Source organism: Peromyscus eremicus, chromosome 15 (assembly GCF_949786415.1).
Source record: "Peromyscus eremicus chromosome 15, PerEre_H2_v1, whole genome shotgun sequence".
NCBI classification, from domain to species: domain Eukaryota; kingdom Metazoa; phylum Chordata; class Mammalia; order Rodentia; family Cricetidae; genus Peromyscus; species Peromyscus eremicus.
The window spans coordinates 71,998,131-72,011,414 of NC_081431.1; the positions used below are offsets into that span (position 1 = coordinate 71,998,131).

Consider the following 13,284-nt stretch of genomic DNA (forward strand, 5'->3'; position numbering starts at 1 on the left):
AAAACAAAACAACCAAAAAACTTGTCATGCATTCATGCTAAAGATGTAGGAGATGAACTTCCACTAATTTTTATATCCTTTTGTCCAAAATATTTATATCCATTTCACTTTTAAAGATTTGTGTTGGAAATATCAGAAATATATGTTAGGGTATATGAGCCCCAATAGGCTAATGTTCCAGCTTCAACAAATGTCAATCATCTACCCTTTGTTTCATTTCCCACCACCAGCTTTTTTTTTTTCTTTTTTTTACTTTTGTTTCTTTACTTTTTAAAATGACCCCCATGAGTGATGTTGACTCACACTTAGGTCAGGGGAGTTAACAGTTGGGTCAGTAGGAGAAGGCATGAAGTGGACTGATGGGTACTTTGCGTCTGTAGATCACTGCCGTGTGTAGAAATAGAACGGACCTGAAATTCTTTTCCACTGGTGGTTTCCAAATGGCTTAGACACGAAATTCTGTGAATTGAATCCACCTGCCAAATCAAAATCAAAGCTCGTAGAAGTTACCACAGGGACCACAGTGCCGTCTACCTTTTCCTTGCCACTCCTTAGGTTGTCGTAGAAGACAATTTGGAAAGCAAGGCGGGGCTTCTGGAGAGATGGCCCAATGGTTCAGAGCAGAGAATCCAGTTTGGGTTCCCAGCACCACACATGGAAGCCCTGTCTGTAACTCCAGTTCCAGGGGATCCGACTCCCTGTTTGTCCTCCATGAACACCAGACATACACATGGTACATATACATACATGTAGGCAAACACTTATAAAACAAAAATAAATAAATCTTTTATTAAAGAAAGCCCAGATAGAGCTGGGGAGATAGTTCAGTGTGAGTAAAGTACTTGCCCCACAAGTGTGAGAACCTGAGTTCGGAATCCACGTAAAGCTGGACACCGTAGCATGTATTCTGTGAGCCCAGCACTCCGATGGTGGATGGGAGGCACCAACAGGAGACTCCACACTGGACACCCGTGAGCCAGCTAGCCTGGCCTTTACAGTAGCAACCAACCAGAGACCCTGTTACAAACAAGGTAGAAAGTAAAGACTGTTGCCCGAGATCACCTGTTCTCCAGTGAGAATCATACACCTATGCCTACTCCTCACAGTTTGGAATATGTCTGCACAAACTCAAACATGCATATGCATACACCAATGTTTTTTAAGCCAAGATGGTACACTTGTCCAGTTTGCTGAAAAAATTATCTTTTCTCTCATTGATTTGTCTTGGCAAAAATGAGGTATAAATAAAAGGAATTCTGGAGTTTCCCAAACTTTCTGTAGCTGCGGCAGAGCTCTTGGAATAACTTAAAAGGAAAGAGGTGCTTTATTCATGATGTTATGAGTTCATTGTTCTGGGGAGAGCAGAGCAGTTCACACCCTCCCCGCCATGAGCAGCCAGGAGCAGTCAGGGTCGGGACAAGATCCTCCCTTCAGAACTGTCCCCAAGTGACCTGCTCACTCAGGCCAGGCTCCCTCTTCAGTGGTCTGTGCACATTTTCGGTTCATCTCCTAAGTGCTTTGGTTCCATCAGGTTGAAAATCCAGATTAATCTTGGCATTGTCCTTGCACTGATACTACGCTGTCTTGATCACTGTAGCGCTGTAGTAAGTTTTCAGTTGTGATAAACTCAAAGCCTAAAAGTTTCACCCAGTTGGGGCTGGAGAGATGGCTCAGACTTGAGAGCACTGGCTGCTTTTCCAGAGGACCCGGGTTCAATTCCCAGCAACCACATAGCAGCTCTGTAACTGTCTGTAACTCCAGTTCCAGGGAATCTGCCGTCTTTACATCAGTGCACATAAAATAAATTTAAATAAATTATTTAAAAAATATATATAAAAAAATTTCACTCAGTTGAGGTGGTAGTTGTCTCTTCTCGGATAGTTTGCTTTCTGCTGCTTCTCTGCATAGCTGGACCCCTTTGAGTAATCTCACTGAGTCCTACTTTGTTGCTTACTACATCATCTGGCTGTCCTTGAAGTCTTGTTTTCAAATGTGGTTTACCTGGTGGTAGTTTGAGCCTCTCAGAGCTCATTTCTGTGATTTCTTAGGTGGCTCTGTCACACACACACAGGTGCTTCTGTGGGTCAGTGCTCTCCACTACAAAGACAACGTGCTCCTGAGTACTCAGTGCTCTGTGAATTATGTTTTCACTGTGTCAGTGGAAACAGTGTTGAGTACCATGACTTCCCTCTCATGCCTTCAAGTAGTTCTTTCCCAGGCCTTGAGGGTGGTTTTCTAGCAAAAGCCACCTTTATTAGCACTCATGCCCCTGCTTACCTTCAGAACTCTGTCCTGTTTGCTCGGGTGGCACTCAGCCTTTGATCTTGTATCAGCTACTTTTCCCTTTTTTGTGACAGAAGCAAATTACGGGGAAAGGATTGATTTGGGTGTCCAGTTCAGAGGAATGCGGTCCATCCTCTGGCGAAAGCATGATGGCAGGAGCCGCTTGGTCCATGGTGGCTGACCAAGGAACAAAGGGGACTGACTCCCAGTGCTGAGATGGCTTTCTCCTTCTTCCGTTTTCATCTGTGTGCACGTTTGCGTGTGAGTGTGGTCAAGGACAGCTTCAGTGCTGGTCCTCACTTCCCATCCCATTGGGTTGGGTCTCTTGTTCATCACTGCACTAGGCTAGCTGGCCACTGAGATGCTCCTGTGTCTGGTTCGTGTTTCCTTGTAGGAGCATTGGGATTTTCACCTACTGCATCTGTCCTCATGTGGGTTCTGGGGCTCCAGACTCATGTCCTTCTGCCTGCAAGGGACATGCTTTACCTGCTAAACCATCTCTCCAACCCCCCTTTCCTCTCTTTCTTCATTCCGGGCGCCTGCCTGTGGTCTGGGGCTGCTCACACCCCAGGTGTTGCTCTTCTGGTAAACTGGTAAACTGGCCTGCAGACACCCTCGAGGACTCAACCACGGGTGTCCTCGTTAGGAACCCGGGTGTTGCTCTTCTGGTAAACTGGCCTGCAGACACCCTCGAGGACACAACCACGGGTGTCCTCGTTAGGAACCCGGGTGTTGCTCACAGATCTCTAGTTATTTAGTCTCCCCAGACTCTTCTCATCTCATCCTGTTACCTGAGATGGCCCCCTGTTCTACCACCTGGCCCTGCCTCTGCACTGTGGCCTGAACGTGCTCTCGGGGTGCGCTCAGGGTCCTCAAGGCGTTCACCTCTTGTTTCTTGACTCGGAATCATTCTCTTTTGTTACCCCTTGTTGTTGTTGTTGTTGTTGTTGTTGTTGTTGTCTTGAGAATCTTCAGGTTATCTCAGGTTGGAAGCTAATCCATTCCCTTTTGCTCCATCTTGACTGGAAAAAGTATATCCAAAGATTTTTGAAAAGTGAATAAAGACAGTTCAATAAAACTTGACGATTAATTTTTTCCAACGTTGTTTTTGTTTGTATTTAATTTATCTTAATGATAAATTTACTAGTTTAAGTAAACTTTCTGTTACTTTTACAGCTTGCCCCTGAGTGTTGATTTGCTAAATAGCCCAGACTTACTAGAAACAACCACTGGTGATGTAACAAGGACATCAGATACTTGGGAAACATCCGCAGCACCAGATGACATTAATGTGGCCACCAGGCCAAATGAATTAGAGGAGCCCAAAGTTGAATGTGAGAGTAAGTACCTGTTGTGTGACTTATCAGTGACATTTACAACACTTTTGTTTCGTGCATTTATTTGGTGGGGTGTACTGTTGTGCATGTGGAGATTGGAGGCAGCTTTGAGGACCACTTCTCTCCTTCCGCCGTGTCAGTACCAGGACCACACTCAGGTCCGCATCCTCAGGGTCGAATCCAGCACCCTTCCCTGATGAGCTAACTCCAATCCCAACACCTTTTGATTACAACTCCTTTTTATTTATTTTTCATCCTGATGGCAGTTTCTCTTCCCTCCTCTCCTCCCAGTCCCTCCCTCCCCTCGCCCCATCCCCCAATCCACTCACCCTCAGTTTCTATTCCGAAAAAGGCCGGTCTCCCGTGGATATCAGCAAAACATGGTACATCAAGTTGCAGTAAGACTAACCTCCTCTCCATGTATTAAGGCTGGGCAAGGTGACCCAGTGTGAGGAGTAGGGTCCCAAAAACTTGTAAAAGAATTGGAGACAGCCCCTGCTCCTGCTGTTAGGGGTCCCACAAGAGGACCAAGCTACACAGTTGTCACATATATGCAGAGAGCTTAAGTCATTCCCATGCAGTCTCCTTGGTTGTCAGTTCAATCTCTGTGAGCTCCTATGCGCCCAGGTTAGTTGATTCTATGGGTTTTCTTGTGATGTCCTTGACTCCTCTGGCTCCTACAATCCTTCTTCCTTTTCTTTAGCAGGATTCCCCAAGCTCAGCCTAATGTTTGTCTGTGGGTCTGCGTCTGCTCTGGTGACACTTGGGCTAAGGCACCAGTCTATGAGTACAGCAGAATATCATTAGGAATCATTACATTGATATTTTTTCCCTCCGGTTATATTTGATTCTATCGTAGGTCTCTGGGCCATCCAGCCTCTGGGTCCTGGTGTTCCAGACAGTGTCAGGGGTGGGCTAATTCTAATGGCACGGGTCTGAGGCTGAACAAGTTAGTTGGCCACTCCCACAATCTCTGTGCCACCCTTACCCCAGCAGATCCCATAGGCAGAGGGAGACTGTAGGTCGAAGGTTGTGTAGCTGGGTTGGTGTCCCAATCCCTCCACTGGAAGTCTTGTCTGGTCACTGGAGATGGCCAGGCAACTTTTATTGCTAGGAGTCTTAGCTGGGGTCATCCTTGTAGATTCTTGGGAGTTTCCCTTGCACAGGTTTCTATCTCACCCCGAAATGCCCTCCCCCCCTTTCCAGTCATCTTTTTCAGTACTCTCCCCACCCACACCTGATCCCTCTTTTCTATTTCCCCTTCCCAGGGAGATCTGGGCATCCCTCCTTGAGTCCTCCTTGTTACCTACACTCTCTTGGTCTGTGGACTGTAGCATGGTTCTCCTTTACAGCTAATATCCACTTATGAGTGAGTACATACCATGTTTGTCTTTCAGGGTCTGGGTTACCTCACTCAGGATGATTTTTTTTCTAGTTCTGTTTTCTTGCCTGCAAATTTCAGGATGTCGTTTTTGTTTGTTTGTTTGTTTGTTTGTTTGTTTGTTTTGGTTTGGTTTTGTTTTTCGAGACAGGCTTTCTCTGTGTAGCTTTGCACCTTTCCTGGAACTCACTCTTTAGCCCAGGCTGGCCTCGAACTCACAGAGATCCACCTGCCTCTGCCTCCCAAGTGCTGGGATTAAAGGGGTGCGCTACCACCACCCGGCTGATGTCATTGTTTTTAACATCTCTGTCTACTACATTGTGTAAACATACAACATTTTCTTTATCCATTCTTCAGTTGAGGGACATCTAAGTTGTTTCCAGCTTCTGGCTATTAATGACAATTAATAAATGGGACCTCGTGAAACTCAAAAGCTTCTGTAAAGCAAAGGACATCATCAATAGGACAAAATGACAGCCTACAGAATGGGAAAAGATCTTTACCAACTCCACATTTGACAGAGGGCTGATATCCAAAATATATAAAGAACTCAAGAAACTAGGCATCAAAATACCAAATAATCCAGTTTAAAAATGGGGTACAGATCTAAACAGAATCCTCAACAGAAGAATCTCAAATGGCTGAGAAACACTTAAAGAAATGTTCAGCATCCTTAGCCATCAGGGAAATGCAAATCAAAATGACTCCGAGATTCCATCTTACACCTGTCAGAATAGCTAAGATCAAAACCACAAGTGACAGCTCATGCTGGAGAGGATGTGGAGCAAGGGGAACATTCCTCCAATATTGCTGGGGGTGCAAACTTGTAAAGCCACTTTGGAAATCAATATGGTAGTTTCTCAGAAAATTGGGACTCAATCTGCCCCAAGACCCAACTATACTATTCTTGGGCATGTACCCAAAGGATGCGCCATCCTACCACAAGGACACTTGCTCAACTATGTTCATAGCAGCTTTATTCATAATGGCCAGAATCTGGAAATAGCTTACATCTCCTTTTAAAGCAAGATATTTAAACCACTTCCTCCAAAAATGTTGTACCTAATAGCTTAGTTGAGAATACTTTCATCCTCTTGCCTTTTGATTTAAGGAGAATGCCTGGGAAAGTTTAAGATAACATGACCTGATATTATCAGCTGTACTCCAAGTCAAGATGATATAACATTTATAATATCATGAGTGATTATAAATTTACAGTTGTTCATTCTGGGTTTTTATTTGTTCTTTGAGTATAAATTAAGAAGATAATGGGGTACAAAGATCATGAGTTTCAGGCCAGCCTAGCTGTAAATAATAAGACCCTGTCTCTGAAAATCCTTAAAGATCTCCTGGGTCCAAGGTTGAGGGATGTTTTGTCTTCAGCATCTTTCAGCTCATAGAAGATATTTTGCTATTACTGCCTAGTTGCCGAGAAGAAAGACTGCAGAATGAATGCTGCTTTCCTTTTTTTTTTTTTTTTTTTCAGGGGCTACAAAGGAAAAAGTAAGCTGCTCGTTTTATTTGCAAGCTTGGTTTGATTGGAAAGCTTAAATTGTTTTAAACAGGAGTTTCCTATTGCAGCTCAGTGTAATAGGGTTCATTTTCAGGCAGCTTGTGTTTATGGTTATGTGTTTTGGTTCTTGCCAGTTTTAGTTGTGTTATAGGTAAAATTAGATGCCATCTTTAAGGAACTCACAGAAAGTGTGAGTGCTCTGCCGCCTGACGTCTTTAGAGCATGACAGTGACATCTAGTCATTGAGAATGAGTGGGAGAAAGATCAGGGCTCTGGGTCACAGAGAGAGCATGTAAAGTACGCTGGTGGTGCAGATGAGGTCCTAGGCAAGCACTGCAGACAGCCTGCCAAGCAGCCCTTTTAGCACGCTGTGGCATTGTTTAAACTGCACAACAAGAGGTAACTAAATTATTATGCTGGTAATTTTGAAGTAATATTGTTGTGCCCGCATCGCAAGACCCCCAAGCAAGACCACCACAGAGCCAATATCTGATGCAAAACACAAAGGGGTTTATTGATAATAAGCAAGCTCGGGCTTGGTCCGCATCCAACATCGGACACAGCGGATGGAGTACAACAGCCCCGAGCACTCACTTGAAGGGGTTTATATAGGAAAGGTTTACATGCAGCTTGAGATTGGACGAGGGGGCTAGAGGTGAGGTAGTTCTTTGAAGTTACTGGCTGAACTATAACCATGAGGTTACTGATGGCTAACAGGATTCAGGGTATCTACAGAGACATAAATTTTTACTCCCTGTGTCCTGCTTTTGTTGAACCCAGGATAGATACATTCAGATTTATTATTCCAGTCCTACTCTACCCCGAGTTCAACTTCTGGTCAGTTGAGCCCATTACTCCCCATATCTTGTTTTGCCAAGTCCAGGATATATAGATTTATTGTCCCAGCCTTATAAGTTCAACTTCTGATCACTTCAAAAACTGCTGGTCAGCAAATACCTTTAGGCCAGGGGTGGGGGTGGAGGGTGTCTCTCAAGATGAGTATTAATTTTTTCCCTTTCAATATCATTTAGTTTTTTTAAAGGCAGTAAGTCATTGGACATTCTTCACAAAGCTGGAGAGAGATGGCTTAGAGGTCATGTGCACAGATGCTCTTGCAGAGGATCTGACTTTGGTTCTCAGCACCCACATTGCAGGGCTCACAGTAGCCTGAAACTCTAGCTCCAGGGGCCTATATCAACTCTGCCTCCAGAGGCAATCTGCATGCATACGCATCTACCCACACACAAACACATAATTAAATACACATAAATCAAAAATAAATCTTCAAAAAAATTCTCCATTTCTGTTTGTCAGATATTAGTGTTTCCTCTGTCATAATTTCTTTTATATATTTAAATTTTGATGACCTTGCCCTGGACTCTACCTTCTGTTAGAAATGGTTGTTCTTCCTTAACTTAAAAAAGATACAAGATAACAAACCAAAGCCATCAAATCTAGATCCTGCCAGAGGCAGGACTGCCTTAAAGCAAAGTACTTCTAGGATCAGAGTGAAAATAGCCTGCTGTTAGGAGAATTCCTCCTGGGGGAGATGTGAACACAATCTAATCCCTCCTCATAAGGTCCCCAGGACAAACCGAAGTATGATTCCACCAGAGTTCACCCTGGGCAACAGCAAGTTGATTGGGCTTACTTTCAGAGTGTGAGTGAGAAGTTCCAGGTGACTGTTGGTGACCCCAAAGCAGCTGCACTGGAAGGTCCGCACCCAGCATGGCTGAGAGCTCCCAAACAGCATGTCAATGGATCCCTGTTAGTTAGTCTTGCCCAGCCTGTATACTCTAGCCCCTCTTCCAGATACTTTCTCCCCAGCCCATGTGCAGTTAGGATAAAATGCATCCAAATGGCTAGGAAGGGTGGCTGGATCCTCAGGTGAGGATCCAGTGGCCCACCTCCCCCTCTATTGGGGAATGTCAGCAGTCCACCAGACTGACCATGATCGACTCATACAGGCACAATCAATCTCATGAATACAATGACTGCTTGACATAAAGGACTGTGTTCTACATCTTTATGGAGATGGGAATATTGATTTTATTTACATTCCATTTTATGTTATATAAATTTTAAAAGTTTAATTGTGCCTTCAGTGCCATAATAATCTTGTATTACCAAACAATTATTAAGTATGTAATTGTTAGCAAATTGTATTAGGTTAGGATGACATGGTATAATGGAGTAGGGGTCCCTATAAATTATCAAATGAGGGTCTAGTAGGATGGCTCAGCCAGGGAAGTGCTTGTTGCACAAATCTGATACGAGTTTGATTCCAGGAACTCACATGAAGGTAGAAGAAGAGAGCCAACTCAACAGAACTGTCCCCTTGACCTCCACACAGCCAGGGTGGCATCACATGCTTTCCCCTGCACATACATCATGTGCATACAGTAATAAAAATAAAATCTGTTTTCGAAAGGTTGAGATATGATAATTCTCTGTATACTTTGAAGTTGTATATGAAGTTATTTATTTGTAGTGCTTTACTGTTGAATCTTAGCGGAGCAAATTACAAATGTAGTAAAGCAAATTTTATATCAGTTATAAGGAAAATATTTTAAGTTCCTTCTGCCATACCCTAGATATAGATACCTAAGAGGTAGTGTGTTTCTCATTATATAAAGGATTCAAGAAGGGCTTGAGTGCTGTAGAATTGGTGGTAGAAGCATAGGAATCTCATTAATTATTGTAACTTGGTTCCTATTTATACCATTTTTTCAGTCAGTCAGTGAGACTAGTTAGAGCACTTTTATATTAAGAGCGAAGTCCTGGGGTTGGGGAGATGGCTCCACTGGTAAAGTGCATGCCACAGAATCATGAGAGTCTGAAGTTCAGATGCCCAGCACCCACCTACAATCCAGGCATGGCAGCACATGTCTATGACCCCAGCAGGGCAGAGGGGAAGGCAGAGACAAGAGGATCCCCTTAGCCCACCTAGCTAGATCGATGAGCTCCAGAGAGAAACCCTGCCTCACATTAAAAGAAAAGTGTTAGAGGAAGACACCTGACATTGACTTCTAGTCTCTGTACTACACATCCTCTCGGACACACAAACACATACACGCACTTACACCATACACACATACAAAATTGTTTAGAGAGCGAAAGTCTATTTGGTCTTGTTTTGTTTTGACACAAGGTCTCAGTGTATAGCCCAGGCTCGCCTAGAACATGCTATGGATTTTAGGCTGGCCTTGGGGTCACTTGGAGTGATCCACTTGCCCCAGCCTCCAAGGTCTTGGGAATGCAAGCATATATTCCTGTGCCCAACTTGATAGTCTCTGTCTTCCTGTCCATGTACTCTGTATTTTATAATGGTTATAGTATGAAAATGAAGAATTACGTGAAGTAATTTGGAAAAGAATACTCCTGGCATCACACAGAGAGACACATGAACAAGACAACCTAGCTCAGCAACATGGCCTTTTCAGAGGTGTTCAACCCAGCAAGGAAGTACACCAGGTGGGAGGTCACTCGGTGTCGGTCCCATCACAATGCGGTCACTGTCACCCACTGGTGGAAGCCCGCCCTTAGAGACTGACACTATTGGCTAGTTCCTAAATGCTGTATACGGGAGAGGTGTGAGAGAGTCAGGTCTCAGGAACGTTTGGCATCCAGGGTCAGGCTAACAGGCATGTATGCAAAAGTTTCACAAGGTGGGGAGGTTTGTACAATACTGGCTCTGGGTGGTTACCTGTCTTTGAAAGAAAAGACTTTCTGACGTACACCCCCATTGTACATTTTTTTAAACTCAGCCAGCATACACTGACCTTCTGAAGTCTCTAGTAACAAATTATTGTTAAAAGTGACTGGGAAGTGTTGGTTGAGAGTGGTCTGATGAATCTCTGGACAAGGTCCCTAATACACAAGGGATTTGCTAGCAGGGCTTAAGGTAAGCCACCTTCCTAAGAGTGGTCCTTGGCCACGAAGTTGACCTGGATCAACTTGAATGTTAGGTCAGAGATTTTATCATAGTATTTTGACTAGAAGTTTTCTTTTAATGAACATTTACCTTTTCTAACATTATCCTCTCTAAAGAGGTAACCCTGAATTATTTAGAAACCAGATTAGATGCCAAACATATCTGGCATCACTAGTCTCTGGAAAGGATGAAGCTCCTATGAGCCCAAAAAACGTTTCTGGCTTTCAGCCAAGAAACTGGTTACCTGGAGAGAGGGGCATATTCTTACCCTAAACTGTCTAGCCTGTTTGTTCCTCCGGGTCTCATTATTCTTTCATGCCTGTACCCTAACTGCTGTTATGGAATCGGGGCAATGTCCAATGGTAGGTACTGGGAGGTTTTAGAGGTGGTACCATTGTGGTTTTCCAGTGGTTGCATTAACCAAGATTGTAGTAAAGTCATATGACCTTCACTGTCTTGGCCAAGATGGTAACATTGTCTCCATCATCTTGACAGTGACAAAGCCATGTGGTTACTTTCTACTGTGGTGAGTTCAGTCTATGAAAAAATGAGCCCATCTCCCATTGGGGCTCAAGTCTGTGTGGGACCCACACATTCCACAGACTAAGTGGAGACTCTCACCTCCATTTCTTTAAAACCAAAAAAACACCTATGTTAGGTTAACATGGACAGAGCAGGAGGCAGTCTGTGTGGCCTAGGTGTGGAGTCCCCGAAAAGCAAAGCAAACACTCAGGGAAGACATTGATTCCATGTTCTTACCCTGAGGAAGGGGAGTCCGTGTATCTCACCACAACTGTAATTGTGAACACCGAACAGTGTCATTGTGATCTCATTTTGACCTCTGTACAGCTCCAAGGTACACGCTGTTGCTGGCCGAGGAGCCTGTTAATGAAGCAGATGGAATGGGGAGATGTGCTTTGTGCCCGTATGTGGTACTGTTGCTCTGAGAGCACCTGGAGAGACTGGGAAGGAGAAAGTTACCTTGGCACCGTTTTGTCCCACCTCAGCATAGTGATGGCTGAGATCAGGCATCTGTGATTCTGATCCCTGTTGACATAATTTAAGACCCTCAGAACCAACTTGTGAAAAATAGTTCATCCTGATTTAAAAGCTTAGCAGCTTTGCGTGGTGCTTTCACTTAGTAAGAAAAGCAACTGCCTGGGGACTAACCACATTGTCTTAAGGCAGTGACAGATCTACCACTCCAGGTGGTTATCTGTTCTCCCTTCCCAGAGTTTCCCAGGTTCTCTGGAGGAGCCATTGTGGAGAAGAAAGTCCTGTGTTCAGAGAGAAAATTAAAGAGCTAACCTTAACATTTAGTTTCCACCACATGGCCATCAGTCAGGCACAGAAGCCTGAGGAGATAAGACCTGAGGGTTTCTCTTAGGAGAAGGGGGAAGGGAGGTCTTGAAGATCCCTTTCATGTTGGTAGATCTCTTTCATCTCCATTTTCGTCAGATAAAGGACTGAGTCCCTTTCTCCAAAAGAGAATATAGTCTGGTGTCTTAGTCACTGCTCTATTTCTGTGAAGAGACTATGACCAAGGCACCTCTTACAAAGGAAAGCATTTGATTGGGCTGGCTTACAGTTCAGAGGTTTAGTCCATTATCATCATGGTGGGAAATGGTGGCTCACAGGCAGACATGGTGCTGGAGAAGGAGCTGAGAGTCCTACATCCCAATCTGCAGGCAGCAGGAAGAAAGAGAGCCACTGGGCTCCAACAAGGAAACACCTCCTACTCCTTCTCAAGTAGTATCTATCCCTGGTAACTATTCAAACGCATGAGCCTATGGAGGCCATTCTTTTTTCTTTTTCTTTTTTTTTTTCTTTTTTTTTGAGACAAGATTTCTCTGTGTAGTTTTGGTTCCTGTCCTGGATCTTGCTCTGTAAACCAAGCTGGCCTTGAACTCACAGAGATCTGCCTGGCTCTACCTCCCCTTCCAGTGCTGAGATTAAAGGCGTGCGCCACCACCGCCCAGCTATGGAGGCCATTCCTATTCAAATCACCACTTTAGTCTTTTCCTGAGCAGTGAGATTCTTGTTGCCAACGGTTAGGTTAGGAGTTGGTAGACTCAGTTCTCATGGGACCCTTGAATTCCGTCCAGAAGACCAACGGCTTACAGATAGGCCCTGGGTCCACAGGAAACAACAGCTCTTTATCATCTGTGAGTTTTGTTTTGTTTTTTCCTTTTAGTTTTCTTGTTACCCTTCCCATGAACTGTCAGAGAGAATTGTATTCTTACTTTCATTTTTCCTAGAGCTCTTTTTATTTTTGGTATTTCCTACCCTGACTTCCGAATGTGGGAGTCTCGTAGAGACTGAGTTCCTATTCCCAGGAGTAGAGACTTCTTGTGCTCAGTCGGCCTCTTTGCCATCCCTTGTCAGATCGATAGACACCCCTGACTAGATCTAAGAGACTGCTGATAAGCCATGAGGTCACCTGAACACCTGTGGAACTGTGGGTCTGGGCTCCACATTCCCTTCATGCTCAGAGCACAGTGTAGCCAGGGTGTCCTGAATGCCAAGCAAATATTTTGCCACTTCTTATCATTTTTCTTCCTTGTTCTGTGCACAGAGTTACCTGGTCACTGCAGAGCTCTCCTGGGCCCTTCCCCACATTGCTGAGAAATTTTACATCCTGAGATGGTTACTGGTCTAAGGAACATCATTCCCTAGGAATGTGGGGGCTGTGGAACACCGTCTCCCCAAGGGAGGAGATCGAAATACTCCCAGATGGATTTGAAATCCAGGATGAGTCCCCAAATTGTAAAAGAATATTCCTCTAGTCACACAGAGAGAAACACAAAGTAAAAGTAACCCAGAAAGGCAGATGCAG

General features: G+C 44.3%; 1 protein-coding gene across 1 annotated transcript in view; it reads left to right on the plus strand.

Annotated features, from left to right (window-relative positions):
* The window catches only part of Epb41l5 (erythrocyte membrane protein band 4.1 like 5), a 118,257-nt gene that overhangs the window by 73,317 nt on the left and 31,656 nt on the right, over positions 1-13,284 (plus strand). Inside the window, exon 17 of the mRNA XM_059280230.1 lies at positions 3,460-3,623. Within this exon, the coding sequence (XP_059136213.1) occupies positions 3,460-3,623 (164 nt within the window). The remainder of the gene's footprint in view (positions 1-3,459; positions 3,624-13,284) is intronic.